Here is a 17,665-nt window from a genome sequence, read left to right as displayed (position 1 = left end):
GGTTGTTAGGCACAATTTGCCTTATAAATTTGTTGAGTATCCTGAACTTAGGAGCTGGATTAGGTACTTGTGTCCGCATGCAGTTATGGTTAGTAGAAACACTATTAAGGCAGATATTGGGAGACTCTATGACAAAGAAAAGTTAATTCTTAAAACTCTGCTTCTTTCCATTCCTGGTAGGATATGCTTGACATCTGATTTGTGGACATCTATTAATACTGAGGGATTCATTGCTTTGACTGCCCATTTTGTGGACTTGAGTTGGAAACTAAATAGCAAAGTTCTTAACTTTTGTCACATGCCCCCCCCCCCCCCCCACATAGGTTTTGAGTTGTCTAAGAAAGTTTATGAACTTTTGCAAGAGTGGGGATTAGAGAAAAAGGTTTTCTCTATCACTTTGGACAATGCTTCGGCAAATGATGTGCTTCAAAATTCTTTGAGAACTCAACTTAATCTACATAATGGCTTGATATGTAGTGGGGAATTCTTTCACATTCGTTGTTGTGCGCACATATTGAATTTGATTGTGGAAGAAGGATTAAAGGTGTTAGGCAATACTCTAGATCAAATTAGAAATAGCATCAAGTATATATTAGGGGGTCAGAGACTAGAACTTTAAAATTTAAACAATGTCTTGACAAATTTGATGACATTGATTATTCATGTGGATTCTGTCTTGATGTCCCTACACGATGGAACTCAACATACTTGATGCTCAAAGGTGCCTTAAAATATCGACGTGTTTTTGGAAGCTTGCCAATGGTTGATGAAAGTTACAAATATTGTACTTCAGAGGAATAGTGGGACAGGGCTGAAAAAATTTGTAGGTTTTTAATGCCTTTCTATGATATGACAACCTTAATGTCTGCCACAAGCTATCCCACATCAAATTTGTATTTCTTACAAGTTTGGAAGATTCAAAGTTTGTTGATGGAGAATGTTAAGGATGGAGATGATTTGATAAAGAAGATGGTTGAATTGATGATGGTTAAGTTTCAAAAGTATTGGGATGAATATAGTGTTGTGCTTGCTTTTGGAGCAATTTTAGACCCAAGAATGAAACTACAAACATTGGCCTACTGCTTTGATAAGATTGATCCTCTTACTTCTGGATTGAAGTTGGCAAAAATCAAGGACAAGTTGTACAACCTTTTTGCTGAATATAGTAAAAGTTTGCCAACAACAACATCAACAAATGTTCTAAAGCGCAAACAAGGACAATCTTCTTCTTCCTCATCCGTTTCTCTTCCACATCTAAGCCTATTTGATGTAATTTTAATTTAACTTGATTGTATTTTGTATGGCATTCTTCATATTGATGTTACTAACTTATTCATTCATTGTTTTGTTAATAGGAATTAAAAGAGTGTGATAGTGAATTGGGTAATAGAATTGGAAAGAATCAACTTGAGACATATTTGGAGGAACCAAATCTAGGTTTTCGATTTATGGAGCACATGGATGTCTTGGAATGGTGGAAAAATAATAGTCTAAGATTTTCTGACCTATCAATAATGGCTAGAGATCTCTTTAGCATCCCAATAACAACTGTGGCATCAGAATCTTCTTTTAGCATTGGGTCTCGGATCCTTAACAAATATAGGAGTCGACTCTTACCCGAGAATGTCAAATCCAATATTTGCCTTTCTAGTTGGAAGCATGGTTTTGTTGAGGGTAATTATTTGATTCTTACTTTCTATTATTTTTATTGTCAAGTAAATTCATTCCTACTTACTATTTATTTTTTTGGTTTGAATATATGCAGAAGATGGAGAAAATATTACTTACAAATATCTGGTGGTAAATGAAGGGTCCTCCGGTGTTGCTTCCAATGTCATAAGCATGGAAGATGAAGAACAATAGACTACAACCATGAAGATGTTTCTATGTTTTGGACTATTTTTGATTTGAACTTTGTTGGTTTGGTGTTTTCGTGTTCTAGACCCCTTTTATGGACTCTTTTATGTTGTTATTGCACTTCATTCATATGATGTCCAGGACTTGTTTGTTACACTTGTTTAATGCTCCAAGACTTCGTTTGGTGGACTGTTTTTTATGTTGTTTATTGCACTTGTCCAAGTTTTGGTTGATTGCACTGTTATAAGAGTCCAACAATCATGTTACTGCACTGTTTTATGATTTAAATGTATTGTTTCTATGTCCAGGTCTGCTTCAAAATGGTTAGAATTATGGGTAAAGTTAAAAAAAAAAAATTTCCAAACTGTGCGGGCCAACGTGTATGCGGGGCGGGCCAGATTATGCGGCCCGCATAAAATGTGCGGGGCGGAACGGGCCGGCTCGCGGTGTGCGAGCCTTATGCGGGGCGGGCCTAAACGGGGCGGGCCGGCCCGTATTGCCACCCCTACGTATAACAAAATCACAAAGGGCAAATTGGGTTTTTCACAAAAATAATTGGGGTGTAGTAGGCAATTATGGTGTTGTAAAAAGAAAGAGGTGAGTGAGTATAGTAGTCTTGATGTATAGACTTATCTTTTTTTCTTTTAATATTTTAAAGCTCATTTTGAATGAAACTTGTGCTCTGTGAGAAATTTTACCTACGTTAATAAAACTTTTGATTTTTTATATTCGAGTTTCTAATCCAAAGTCACAAACCTTCCTTTAGTTTCTTGTTCCTTTTTTATTCATTCTTAAACACTTATTCGGTGATAACCCGCGAACAACGCAATTCATTTGAAATAAGCGCAGCAAGCGCGATTCAAATTCATTGAGGTTCATGATAATTGGTATTCTTATAGCGTAGTAAAAAAATATTCGAGAATAGAAGAATGAAAAAAAAGAAGAAGAAGACATCCTCTCTTTGGTAATCACTTCAAGTCTATTTCTTATAATTTCACGTGATACAAAACTTTAAATATATTTAAAATTCAAACTATAATCAATATTTATAGAATAATAAAACTAATTGTAGGTCTATCTTTTAGAAAATGTTTGAGATGTTTATAAAATGTATCAACATTTTAGATAGATAAATTTTAATTTTACATTCAAATAGTAAAAACATATTTAACATTAATATATATATTATAACTCAAATAATGAATTTATTCAAATGATGTGATTTATGTAACACTCCATTTAAATAATATCTTTAATTTAAATGAAATTCCACACAGATAGAGTAGAATAAACAAATCCAGGAGTATAACCACTACTCCTCACAATATCCAAAAAAAAAACTATAAGAAACCAAGCACACCACGATGCCAGATACAAAGTATAATACAAGAACTTGACAATAGTTATTAAGGTACTAAAGGACAAAATAGTACATGGGCCATAGCCCTACGAGAAAGCCCAAGACTGTAGAATCCAACCCAGATGGGCTACGCAGCGGAACCATCACTTCCCTGTTGACCCCGGGTGTTCTCGCATCTGCTCACATCAATAAATTGATGATCATCGCAAAAAGAGAAGAACCACACACAAGCAATCAAACAAGAAAAAAGGTAAGCTAGAGTATAAAACAGTTTATCATACAGTTACATGCTATTTCACATTCCAATAAGTATATCTCATCCAAACATGTTATGACCTTTCAAAAAAAACACTAAGACTCAGACTCGACTCATCCGGATACATATAATCTAGTCTGATTCAGCGAATGCTTGCACTTGTGGTGGATTTTCCTGCTCACCCCCGAGCTGCACACCCTTGAGCTAAGTGTTACAATGTTACAATATCTCAACCCCCCACACAAGGTTAGTCCTTGATGAATTTCAGGCCTCCTACTACTCTCACAACAAGAGTCAGTCCGCTCTATGTGAGACTAGCTGACTCCTTAGAGCGTCAGGATGCAACCTTACCTTGAATCCTTACTAAATTATATAGATGAGGCACCACCATGAACTCCCACTAACAGGGGTCATGGAATTACGTCCCGACCACTGAAGCACCACCATGAGGTCTCACCTAGAGGCTCATGGAATTATGTCCTGACCACATACCCATCATATTCAACCAACCAAGTAATATTTATCATGCATATAAATCTCATGCCAACCTCTATAATCAATCATCGTTCATATTCCATGTTGAATCCATTCCAACTCATCCTTCCCAATCCATGAATGTAGAAGTGTATTTCATACCGACACCATGCCACTTTGATAACCAACCATCCCATTTAAAACACATGTCAAGATCATACCAAACCTATCATTCACAACCCATGAACCATATCACTCGTGCATAATCATTCATCTCATGCTTTTAACATAACAATTCAATCAAACATGGGTCAAACATACAAGAACATAGTTTTCATGCATATCCATATGTTCCATACCTTGAATGAAACTAGTCAAGTAAAACAAGCAACCAACAACTGCAACGATAGAAATATACAATCCCCCAAACTCACTACTGTCAATCTCGCTCAAGCTAGCAACTCTCGCTCAGGCGAGAGAGATCCCTTGCTCAAGCTAAAAGCTCTCGCCTGGGCGAGTTCTCGAGCATTGTGCACCTCGAGTTCTCGCTCAAGCTAACCCATCTCGCTCAGGCGAGAGGCCTTCGCTCAAGCAACAACTCGAAACAGAGGAGAGGGCGAGCCATGTTAACCTCGCTTAGGCGAGGGCTCCTTGTTTGGGCGAAAGACACACTCGCCTAGGCTAGTTTAACAGGTCTCTCCTGTTATTCATGCGAGCGAGCAACATTCCAAAACACAGTAAAGACATACCCAATTTAGATTTCATGCATACAAGACACCAATCAGGCATTTAAGACACAATTCACCGATAAAATCAACCATATACTACAAAACTGAAGGAACCCTAGCTTCCCTTACTTCGAAAGAGCTAGTCCAAATGAATCGTATACCTAATAGTGAGCACCACAACTCTAGGAACAACTTAGTGAGTTGGAAAAACAGCGAAACGGAATAGAACAAGGTTATTGAGGTGACTCCCCAAGGAAATACGAAAATAAAGCTAGAAGGGAACTACTACGAGCCTAGAAGCAACTTACATGAAGTGGAAGAGCTTGAGCTTGCTTGGAGAGGATGGGGAACCAAACCCTAACAGAGCTTTCTGTTGGGAAGCAAGGAGAGCGTGAGAACGAATGTTTTCTGAAAGTGAGTGAAACTAGAGTGTTAGGGCAAATTATGGTCTTTGGCTCCCTATGGGCCAGCCGTAGGCCCAATTGATTTGGGGATAGCCCTTTTTAAATTAGGGCAGAAATAAAAATAGGGTTTTACATTCTTCCCAACAACAAAAATTTTTGTCCTCGAAAATTCACCGATGGGATAGAAAGAAAATCGCATTTTCCTCACGCCCTCCGACAACCACCACCTAGACATGACATATTTGATGACTTCAACACCTATAGTCACTGGAAACTTTACCTTTGAGCTATGCGATATGTGTCCAAAAATGTAAATTGGTTTAGTCACTACACTCGAACTAACTTCCAACTTGCAACCTTAACACTGCTCCCTCATACTTGCCCAACTAACTTGTGATATACTTACTCACCCACCATATGCTCTCCCCTAATAGGTTTTTATCAAAGTCTCATATCACTTTAAGTCTCAAACTAAAGCATGTTCGTTATCACTTCCCGTCACCTTGTTCGCTCCTTTATGCATCACTCCACTGACTTGATCACTATTGAGTTCTGGCCTACTACCTCATCATCAACACTCTTGACTACTTTTACGCATAACGAAACTTATAACATCTTGCCTCCTGTACTACTTCAACCAATGGTAACAAAATCCACAACCAAGTCATTCTATTTCCAAATTAAACTTCCCTCTTTTACAACCACCAAATTCATTTCGGCATCTCACCTTCATTTCTAATCTACTAACTTGTAACCATCCTTCCACAAAAGCCTTAGAACTATGTCTTTCCTTGACTTAAATTTTTTAGTTTGATTTATACCTATCAACTCTAAGATACTTCTCAACTAAGATTTTTCTGAATTGCTTCTTCCCCAACCTTGTTGAGAGACTCACTAGTTCTAGTCGGATGACTAAACTAATGAAATCTCCTCACACATTCTCTTTCCAACCCAAACACTTATGTTTCTCAATCAACCCTTACTCTTAACTCGTCAAATCACGGATCTTGATTTCCATTCCCTAGCTAAACATCTACTCTCACTTTCTCAATTCCAAGTTGGCACTCTTACTTGAAATCATAACTCAAACCATCTCCTACTACTCTTGCACAACTTTCTCTAAGTAACCCCATAATTCTAACTCTAAATGATTCTCTGAACATCTTTAATTGATACACAAAAGAACGACACTTTTTCTGTTCAACGATCACAAAAGTTTGAAATACTTGTTTGATCAAAAGGAGCTGAATATGAGGCAGCGTAGGAGGATGGAGTATTTGAAGGACTATGACTTTGAATTGCTCTATCATCCGGGCAAGGCAAATGTTGTAGCCAATGCTTTGAGTCGGAAGAAGATACATGTGTCTTGCATGATGATAAAGGAGTTAGAGTTGATTGAGAAACTCCGAGATATGAATCTGGGGATGCAGTTTGGGCAAGACTCGATACAGTGCAACTTGCTAAAAGTCACTAATGAATTTTTGAATGAAATTCGTGTGGCTCAGGGACACGATTTGGAATTGCAACAGTTTGTGGGGTGGTTAGGCACAGAGAAAGGGAAGGATTATCAGATGGGAGAGGATGACATTCTACGTTTTAAAGGTAGAGTGTGCGTACCAGGAGGACCTCATTTCAGGAGGTAGATTCTGAAGGAGGGTCACCAGAGTCATCTTAGCATACATCCAGGTATGACTAAGATGTATAAGGATTTGAAGGAGTCCTTTTGGTGGAATGGTATGAACGCAGACGTGGCATACTTTGTTGCTCAGTGTTTGGTATGTCAAAAGGCCAAAATTGAACATCAAAGGCCAGGAGGTACACTGTGTAACATCCCGTCAGGATATTACGGATTTATAAATAAAATAAAGAAATAAATAAATAACAGAGCATTTAATAATACCTCATTTTCCCAAAACGCGGGAAAATTTAAAATTTATTAAATAAGTAAATAATGTTCATAACCATCAGTCATAAAAACCAAAAATCAAATGTTATAATATCACCCATCAGGGTTTACAACTGATCCCAAAACTAGAGAAAATAAAACATAAGGTTTCCCCGAGTCTATCCCCTCTCCGCGACTAAGCTTCACCTAAGCCACTTGCATCAACAACATCTGCTCCCGTATACCGCGTACACGATCATCGCCAAACACACGTAGATAGGGTGAGCTTAACAGATAAAACATATATAATGTTGCAGATATATATACATATACACATGTCACTATACATAACTTAAACATCCGACATTGTTCCATCTTTTAATTCCTACCATCTGACCCCCAATCATATTATTCGTGTTCTACATCGTCTAATGATTACTTCAAGGTGACTTGTTGTCATACCTATCGGCCACAACCGATAGAGCACGTGCGCAAAACAATGCTACGGATCATACACCGTAACGCCAGGTAGAGTTCCCATATACGAACATAGTCCGTATCGTCCCAAGACTACCAAACTCGTTAGCCAACAACTGAGGAGGGCAATCTATCTGAACCCATTCGTACTGGCCACAACCAGCACACTCACACCAGCAACACTCGCCAACCCGAGCCACAACTCAAGGGTTCCTCGTGTTCATCCGCCATCCCGAGCCACAACTCAAGATATGTTATTCCGAGCCACAACTCAAGGAATACCACGTGCTTAACCCCTATCCCAAGCCACAACTCAAGGGATACGTTCCGAGCCACAACTCAAGGACCACCAGCAATCCCACCTTTAAAACTCCACTAGATGCCTTGTAGATCACATATGCGAAATCACAATTCCAAGCTGTAGTAGTACAATTTGCCTGACGAGGGACACGTGCCGCCAAGCGCTACCAACTCCTAAACCGTCTGGCGGTTGACGCGTACCGCCAGGCGCACAACGCCTCAAGATCATCCTCGCTACTGGTCCCGCCTGGCAGAACACCACTTATTTCCAAGCGCACGTGGTTCAGTAGTTCCTCTGTTGGGAGGCCATCGCCTGGCGGTACCACTCATGTCGCCAGGCACACACGAAACCAGACGCCTCTGTCTACCCATCCCTCGCCTGGCGGATTCACCTCGTTATCAGGTGCTGTATCAGTACAGCAGCACCCCATTTGGGTTCCCTATCACGAATTTTCAAGGTTTACAGATTCTAGCACCCACTACACTTCTCACTAAATGTATCGCAACAATTCTCATAGACTTGGCTAGTCACAATGTACTTGCATTCCTTGGAATACCTTACTCGAAACCATTTTCACTTTCTAGACTCACGTATTCCTACTACTATTTAGTATAATCCATCTTTTTCTCTAAATAGTACCTATGCTCATACGAGACTTGTCCCCATTTCCTTCCCCTTTATAGCTTACTTAACTATACAAGTTTATCTCGCTATCTTTTATATACTTATTTCCACTAATCTCAGTTGTTCCTTACTGCATTCCAAATAGACCTCTCAAGATCAAGTATTACACTCACACTATTTTATGACTCATACCAGAATCTCAATTACTTTTATTCCTTATTATTCTCATGTACTCATCTTCGCATAACCTATCCACCATTTAGGTAGTTTCATTTCATAGACTCTCAACCCCATGACTCCAAGCTTCATCTTAATGAACTCATTCTCACAAAACTTCCTTGGACCCTCAATTGTAACATCCCATCAGGATATTATTGGTTTAAATATATAAAACAAATAAAAATATAATACTGCCGCATTTATGAATAACCTCATTTCCCAAAAATGCGAGAAATTTAAAATTTATTAAATGGTCGAATAAAGTTTATAAACGTCCACTACAAAAACCAAAATAACAATGTTATAATTTCACCCATCCGGGTTTACAACAGTTCCCAAAAGCAAATAAAGATAATGTAAGAAGTTTCCCCAGTAGAACCCCACTCGCGACTAAGCATCATCGGCTCCACCTGCATCAACATCCTCTGTTCACGTGTACCGCGTACACGATCATCGCCAAACACAAGCAGATAGGGTGAGCTTATGAAAACAACATACATCATAACTGAATATCATATAACCAATTAAACAGATTTAAGCTCCACAAGTATCAAAGTACTATCTTTAAATAAATTCTCTAACGTTTGGCCACAACCAGACCATTCGGGTTCTACCTCTTCTAGTGGTTACCCCCAGGTAATTTGCTACCAAACCTATCGGCCACAACCAACAGAGCACGTGCGGGAACCAATGCCATGGATCATACACCGCAACGCCAGGTGGAGTTCCCAATTACGAACATAGTCCGTAATGTCCCAAGACTACCAAACTCGTCAGTCAACAACTGAGGAGGGCAATCTAACTGGACCCATCCGTACTGGCCACAACCAGCACACTCACACCGGCAACACTCGCCAACCCGAGCTCAACTCAAGGGTTCCTCGTGTTCATCCGCCATCCCGAGCTCAACTCGAGGGATGCCATTCCGAGCTCAACTCGAGGAATGTACGTGCTTAACCCCTATCCCGAGCTCAACTCAAGGGATATGTTCCGAGCTCAACTCAAGGAACCCAACAATCTTACCTTTGAAGCACCACCAAAAGCCTTGTAGAACACCCTACAAATTCCAATAACTAGGACTTACAACAACCAAATCGCCTAGCGAGGGACACGTACCGCTAGTTGCCACAGCTTCCAGACCGCCTGACGGGGGACACGTACCGCCAGGCGCTAAGCGCCTCAAGAACCATAAAATTTGCAACCACCGCCCGGCAGGACTCTCCTTGCCACCAGGCGGACGCTGATTCATAAGTTACGTATTTTCTCGCTATCGCCTAGCGGAAACTTCTTGCTGCCAGGTGCCTCCTACACCATGATCCCACTGTTTCCTCACTATCGCCTGGTAGGTGCGACCCCACCGCCAAGCGCCACACCAGTAATATACCTTTACTTGTTTTTCGTGATTTTCGTTCAAGTTCACCACAAAGGTCTTGCGCAACTACGTTCTCAGACAGTTGAAGCCCCTTCACATCGTGTGTATAATTGTAAACTGGTTTATCGAATTAGACATACGTAAGTTCAACTAACCCAATACTCAATATGCCCTTGCAGCTACTACCTCTATAAGCTTTATTATTTACTTCCCTTCAAGTCCCGGTTTCCCTCACTTACAACATTACTTCACAACCTCCTTACTTAGGATTCACACACTTCCTACCATTTGGCAATTCCTAAAATTCATAAAATATAACTTGACTCTCGTCATCGTATACAGCCACTAACTCTATACTGGTCTAGACCACAAGTTCCACACCCACGTTAGAATCCTCCCTCAACTACGCCAGAATTCTCTTTCTCTTCTCAACACTTAATTATCAACCCTAACTCTGATTTATTATCATTCCTTCTTACATTCTATTACTCCTTTCCACTGCTTCAGTAGTATGAAGATGGCTCCCTCCACCAGTATAGTCAACGACACCCGCGACATGTAAAAACTCCAACTTCTGAGATGGTGCCTGACAGCAAAGCCTGTGCCGCCAGGCGGTTCACGTAAATATGGTAGATTCCCAGAATTTTACTGCAGCTATGCGATCCTTCTTTCATTCTCCAACACTTCTCTCTGCATTCCCGAATTGCCTTCACCCTCAAATATTTAATCGTGACACCACCCTCTAACTTTAACTCTAATAGTTCACAACATGAGTACACCAATTCGCTATCAACACTGATTCATCTAAAAATTCTCAATCATAACCCTAAAATCATATTCACACTGTTTCATCAATTTTATCTACTAATTATACTGAATCTCAATAAAATACGACGTTACATCATCCCTAACTCACCAACCCATGATTTCCCTCCTATCAGAATCATGTCTAAACACCCAGAATGACGAAAACCAAAACTCAGACCCGCGTCGCCTGGCGGAAATTCATCACCGCCAAGCAGTTCATTAGTAAAAACCCAGAATGCTCACGAACCTTGAGCCGCCTGGCGGTACAGGGATTCACCACCAGGCGCTGCACCCAGAAACTCCACAATTTCACCCAGTCCTCACAATTTCACATACAGAAAGTCCCTTATCTGATTGTACCTACTCCATAAATTTTCCTTTCAGAATTTCCCACACACATGCACTTTACAGTACCAAACTTCCCAATCTTTCACCCTTAATACCTAGTTGCACTGTTGCATTCGATTAAACCTAAAAATTTCACAGCATTCAACAGAAATTTTGACATCTGATCATTCTCTAAGATTTATCACAGAGTTTCCCCTTACTTGAGATCACCCAGAACCCCGAAATCGTCAAAATCGAGACTTATCGCTCGCGTCGCCTGGCGGCTGGATCAACACTGCCAGGCCCTTCATCCAAAACCCAGAAACTGATAAAAACCCCACGCGTCGCCTGATGGCTGACAGTGTGCCGCCAGGCAGTTCCTTTCCAGAACCCCAAAACCAGCTTAAAATAGATGAGTCGCTTGGTGGTGGTTCATCACCTGCCAGGCGGTTTCTGGAAAGTTTCCAGAAACGCAAAAATTTGTGAATACAACAGTAGATAGACATTCAATTTATCATACATCACATGTTATTATTATTTAAAATAAAACAGCGGAGTCCAGCTCCCCTAACCTGGAAATCTTTGCTTAAATTGAAATGCTTGAGAGCTCCCAATGATCACCAATGATATTCCCCTTGGCTTCCACTCAACCAGCCCCAAAACTCACTCCCACTCACTAATCTTAGCAATTTCGTGCTTTGTTTCTGGTACCACTTCTAATATTGCCAAACCCTTTCCAAAACCTCACTTTTGCCTTTTAAATGGAAATTTAAGGCTAGGGGAAGAGTTAAAAACGAGCTGTCACTTAAGTTAAGTGTTAATGGCCATTCAATCTCCCATTATGGGGTGTTTTTACAGCCACCCTTGGTTGCTATTTTCTCTAGGGTGTACGTTAACCCTTCACCTTCATGCCAAAGCCAAAAATAGCAAAAAGAATGTTTAATTTGGGTTCCCCAAGACTTGAACCCATAACCATGCAATTGCTAAATCAATATCAAACCATCATGCCAATTCATGTTTCATGCTAACAATCATCATCCAATTAACATATTATTTCACAACATGATTATCATATATTTAAAATAATAACGAATAATAACACAAAATTGGCATACATAGGACTCAAACCCAAGTCCTCTCATACAATCAAAGTACTCTCAACCACATGAGCTAGCACTTTTCCACATCATAACAACCATAATTTAATGTCATAAATGATTTGCCCACTCGCATTTATTAATTAATTAATTATTTAATTAATTAAATTCCACGGGTCTTACACACTACAACCACTAGACGTACCTCAGTGGAAGTGGGATAATATCTTTATGGATTTTGTGACCCATCTTCCAACGTCGACAAAGGGTCATGATTCAGTCTGGGTGATAGTGGACAAACTGATAAAATATGCTCATTTCTTGCCTATGAATCAGAGTTGTACGTAAGAGAAGTGGTGAGATTGCATGGAGTACCCGAAAGCATAGTGTCAGACTGGGGTCCTAGATTCACATCACGATTTTGGCAATCATTGCAGGCGGCCTTGGGTACACAGCTGAGGATGAGTTCAACGTATCATCCTCAGACGGATGGACAGTCTGAGCGGACCATCCAATCTCTAGAGGACTTATTGAGGTCTTGTGTGTTGGATCACATGGGAAACTAGAATGATGTGCTACCTTTGGTGGAGTTCACCTACAATAATAGCTACCACTCCAGTATTGGTATGGCGCCCTATGAAGCATTGTATGGAAGAAGGTGTAGAACTCCATTGTGCTGGTATCAGGATGGTGAAGCCTATGTGCTTGGTCTTGAATTTCTGCAACAGACGACTAGTAAGGTCAACTTAATCCAAGATCGAATGCGAGCAACTCAGGGTAGGCAAAAGTCCTATGAGGATAAGAGGAGACGACCACTTGAGTTTGATGAAGGAGATCATGTATTCCTCTGGGTTACGCCAACCACAGGTATCGAAAGGGTTCTTAAATCAAGGAAGTTGACTTCGAGATTTATAGGGCCTTATCAGATTACACGGAGAATAAGAGCAGCGGCGTACGAGATCGCTCTACCCCCTCACCTATCCAACTTGCATAAATTTTTCCATGTCTCACAGTTGAGGAAATACATTGCAAGTCCAGATCATGTGTTGGAGTCAGATGAGGTGCAAGTACGCGAGGATCTGACTAAACCAGTTGGACCGGTTCGCATATTGGATACTCAACTCAAGCAACTGAGAGGTAAGGAGTTGAAGACGGTTAAGGTTCTCTAGGACGAGGCAAGCCAGGAGATGACTTGGGAGATGGAGGATCTCATGAGGAAGTCTTATCCTCACCTCTTTGCTGGTAAGTCCTATTTTCGAGGATGAAAACTTTTAAAGGTGGAGGAATTGTAAGATTCATGAAAATTAATTAATTAATTAACCAATGCGGATAGAAAGCGCCTTTGTGGCATTAATTATTATTTAGTGTGATGTGGAAAAGTACTAGCTCAAATGGTTAATAGTACTTTGGTTATGTGAGAGGACTTGGGTTCGAGTCCTATGTATGCCAATTATGTGTTGTTGTTTATTATTGATTTTTAATAATATGTATGAGTATGGAATTGGTATTGTAAGCTTATCATGATTGGAGTGTATCACTAATATTACTTGGTTGAATTGGTTATGCACTTGAATGGTGACTAAGTGGTCATGGGTTCAAACTTGGGTGGGAATGAAATTGGAACTTTATTTTTTTTAGTGTAGTTTTGGAGGGAATATGAGAGGGCAACAGTAAACCTAGAAGGGGCCAGCCAAGGAGGGGGCTGGAAAACCATTGTATAATGATCCTTTAATAAAAAAATTAAACCCACCATAAAGCCTAATTTCGTTTTAACATTTAAACCCCTAAATGAGACACATATAAAAGGTCATTTTGAAGAAAAAAGGGGGTTTTGGCACTGCTGTCAATTTGCTTGTCAAAAGAATACAAATTCTGAGTGGGGGAGGAGAGAATTGGGTGCTATTGGGAGAAGACTTGAGAGGAAGAATTAGGCAGATTGGGAGATTGGAGAAGAACCCTCAAAGGCTATTAATTTGGTACCAAGATTTTAGGTTAGGGGAGCTGAACCCGAAATTTGTGTTGTTGTATGTTATTGTATGATTTTGATGAAATTATGCACTGAAATTCGTGATGCACATGAGGGAAATTGGGGGTTGTGAGTTTGGTACTGTTTTATTTAAATTTTGGACTAAATGCATGAAGGAAAGGGGTTTATACACTCTATATGTGGGAATGGTGTGAAACTTGGAATTTGGGAATTTTATGGAGTCTATACTATTCCTATGTGTTGTTGCAATATGTGTAAATTGATTTGGTATGAATAGGAATGTATTTTGGTATGTTTGTGCATTGTTTAGAGTGAATTGTGCGCGTGAACAGACTCGAAACCCTGCAAGTCTCGCCCAAGCGAGTCCATCTCGCCTAAGCGAGAGTTGCAGAGTCTCATTTTTGGTTCTGGTTCGCATTTCTCGCTTAGGCGACCATGGACGGGGTTGAGCGACTTAGTCTCTCGCTCAGGCGAGAGACACTCGCCCAAGCGAGGTCGCGAGGAATCCTGGATGTTTCGAGTGCGACTTCTCCCCCAGGCGAGAGGTTTTGGGGTTCTGAGCGACAGGTATGCTCGCTTAGGCGAGAATGGCTCGCCTAAGCGAGGTCGCGATGAGACTTTGTGTTTTGTTGAGTGAATCCTCGTCCAGGCGAGGGGCGTTTTGTGTTTCGAGCGACTAGAGGTCTCGCTCAGGCGAGGAGAGCTCGCCTAGGCGAGATGACGAGGTACAACCGCTGTTACACGCTCGCTCAGGCGAGGTGGGCTAGCCTAAGCGAGACCGAGGGTTTAGCTTGGGAGAACTGACATTGTGTTTGTGCACTGTTTGGACTGTTTGCTTGTTATTTCCTAAAGGATAGGAATTATATGTGTCACAACCGAAATCGCGACGGGATGACGAACCAAAAAATAAAAATTTGTAAAAGAAACAGAGTTTGGAGTCGCCACCATAGTTATTATAGGAAACTATGGAAAACCATGAAAAAAAGCAAGGTCTGCGAAAAACTAGAGTTTGGGTCCGAGAGTCGGTTACGCGTGGGGAAGGTATTAGCACCCCACAATGCCCATCCTAAGACGGTACCTTTAACTAAATGTGCAAAAGTTATGTGGGTTTTCGAAATATTTAATTTTCCCCAAAATTAGTAATAAAAGAATGTACAAAAAAAACTAAAATATTTTTTTGAATTTTTGGGCCCGACGAGGATTAATCCTCGCTCCTACGTATCTCCATGTGAATGGAGAATCAGGGTTACGTAGTTCTTTTTCGAAAATCTATTTGGAAAATTATTTGAAAATGATTTAATTTGTTTTATAATTTTGAAAATCTTTTTATTTAAATTTTAGTATTATTTTAAAATTGGTGTCACGCGACGCGAGCGGCCGGATAGACACTTCAAATAAATTCTTTTTTTTCTAATCTTTTATGTTTTATTTTTTTAATCATTTATAAATTTTTAATTTTTCTTAAAGTTATTTTAGAGTAGTTGTGGATTTCATTGCGACTTGAGCAACCAAATAGATATAAAAGAGTAAACAAAGAAAGTTATATTTTATTTTTAGATCATTTGTATATATTTTGTAGAAAAAATAAAAGTCTAAATTGGATATCATGCGACGCGAGCGGCCGGGTAGACACTAAAGAAAAGGGAAAAAATATTTTTTATGATTTCAAAAAATTGAAAATTGAAAAAACTAAATCAAAAGATGAAAGAACTAAAAGTGACGTACCTTTTCTCTTTTCTTTTTTTTCTGGCTTCCTTTTCTAATATTTTTGTGTTTGTTCTTCCAATAAAGATAAAAATGAGAGGTGTCTATGTGGGTGGTAATGAGAGAAAGAGAGATTGGAGAGAATGTTTTCTTCTCTTTTTTTTTTTTACCTCCTTCAATATGAATATGTTTTTTTAAAGAGAGATAAAAAAGGAGGTGTGTAGGAGTGGTGATGAGAAAGAATTAGAAAAGTGTAGAGAATCTTTTCTTTTTTTCTTTGGTCATGACAGAGTGCGTATTTATACTCACACCTTGCAATATCAATGCAATCTCGGCCTTAATTGTAACAAACAATATAAGGAAGGAATTGGTCATGATAGTAGCAAATTATGAGTATCAAATCGCAGCAAATCAGAGCACAAAATCAATGATCATCAATAACAAATCAGAGCACAAAATTAATCCCAATTAATAATATTGATTCTTACCATTTGAAGAGACACTGCTTCTAATTATTATATAATTAATTTCTCTATCAGGAACAAAGGTAGAAAATATTTGAGTTATTGGGCTCATGAAAATTAATAACAAATTGGGCTCTTCCTCCGTTTTTTCTTTTTTTTCTCTCTTTTTTTTTCTTTTTTTCTCTTTTTTTTTCTAAAATTAAAGTTTGAAAATATTTAAAGAAAATTTTGTTTCACCTTATTTTCTACTTTTATTTTTATTTTTTGAAAATAAATTTATTCACCCGGACGAAATTGGGTGTTGACAATATGCTTGTGTTTGTGGTGTTTGGGCTTGAAGGACTAAGTCCAATAGGGGTCTGGGATGTGCTTGATGGTTGGACGCATGATGGGCATGGAACCGGTTGAGTTCTCGTCGGCTACTAATGGGTGAGGAGTCCTTAGTATGGTGATTACATGCGTCGGGCGCACGATGGACAAGGAACTGTTATGTTCCCATCGGCTACTATTGGGCGAGGAGTCGATAGTATGGTGATTGCGTGCGTGCTAGGGTCCAAATTGAGAAGGCTTCGATGATTTACTACAGACGAGGAGTCTGTTGGGCAGGACTATGAGCAGGATAGGCTCATAGGGTTGGACCACGAATGGGTTAGTTTCGTGGAAGCATAATGAAGTCCCAAGACCTAGTTCATGTATATGACTCATGAAGGACTATGAGATCATGGTTGGGTAATTTGCAAAGCATGAAATTTTAGTTGTGATTTTTGGATGGGGGACTGATGAGTGCGTATTTTTGCCCTCATTTAATGTTTAATTCTGGGTATTTAATTGAATTTGTGTGCTTAAAGAGTGATTTAATTGATAATTCTGATAATTAGGCTATTTGAGCATGTGTGATAAAAATGTCTTAAAAAGTGATTTTATGTTGCATAAATTATTTTTGGATATTTTAACGTTTGTTGATGCAGCTAAAGTTAAGATTAAGCTCATTCAAGGTGGGAAAATAAATTGATTGAAGTTACAAACCACCTTTAAATAAGGCTAAAATTAGTAAGTTCTCAAAAAATCACTTTTGCACCCCCTAAATTACATATACACTCCCATATTTCCAAATGGGTCACACAAAAATCTGTTATGCACCCCTGGTTTCTACTAAGTTACACCCCTCCTACCACTTAAACCCATCTCAACCAGATTATGCCATGTGTCAATCCCCACCTTTCAAATCAGGCCAACCATATGCTGACATGTGTCATTAATCCTTGCACATACATGTGAACCAATCAGGGCGTGCCATGTCATCATCTCCTCCATCTCACACA

At 39.5% G+C, this 17,665-nt stretch overlaps 2 protein-coding genes across 2 annotated transcripts; both read left to right on the top strand.

The window, feature by feature from the left end:
* Positions 1-834: 834 nt before the first annotated feature.
* Positions 835-2,056, top strand: LOC114193470 (zinc finger BED domain-containing protein RICESLEEPER 3-like). The gene is made up of 3 exons (XM_028083290.2): positions 835-1,269; positions 1,356-1,674; positions 1,766-2,056. The coding sequence occupies exons 1-3, from the start codon at positions 835-837 to the stop codon at positions 1,861-1,863; spliced, it is 852 nt and encodes a 283-aa protein (XP_027939091.1). The 3' UTR covers positions 1,864-2,056.
* Positions 2,057-12,814: 10,758 nt separating this feature from the next.
* Positions 12,815-13,357, top strand: LOC114194884 (uncharacterized). The gene has a single exon (XM_028085289.1). The coding sequence runs from the start codon at positions 12,815-12,817 to the stop codon at positions 13,355-13,357; it is 543 nt and encodes a 180-aa protein (XP_027941090.1).
* The last annotated feature ends 4,308 nt before the right edge of the window (positions 13,358-17,665 follow it).

Source organism: Vigna unguiculata, chromosome 8 (assembly GCF_037176805.1).
Source record: "Vigna unguiculata cultivar grain cowpea cultivar isolate G323 ecotype 2 chromosome 8, ASM3717680v1, whole genome shotgun sequence".
NCBI lineage: Eukaryota > Viridiplantae > Streptophyta > Magnoliopsida > Fabales > Fabaceae > Vigna > Vigna unguiculata.
Note: the sequence above shows the minus strand (reverse complement) of the source record. Positions and strands in the feature narration are given on the sequence as shown.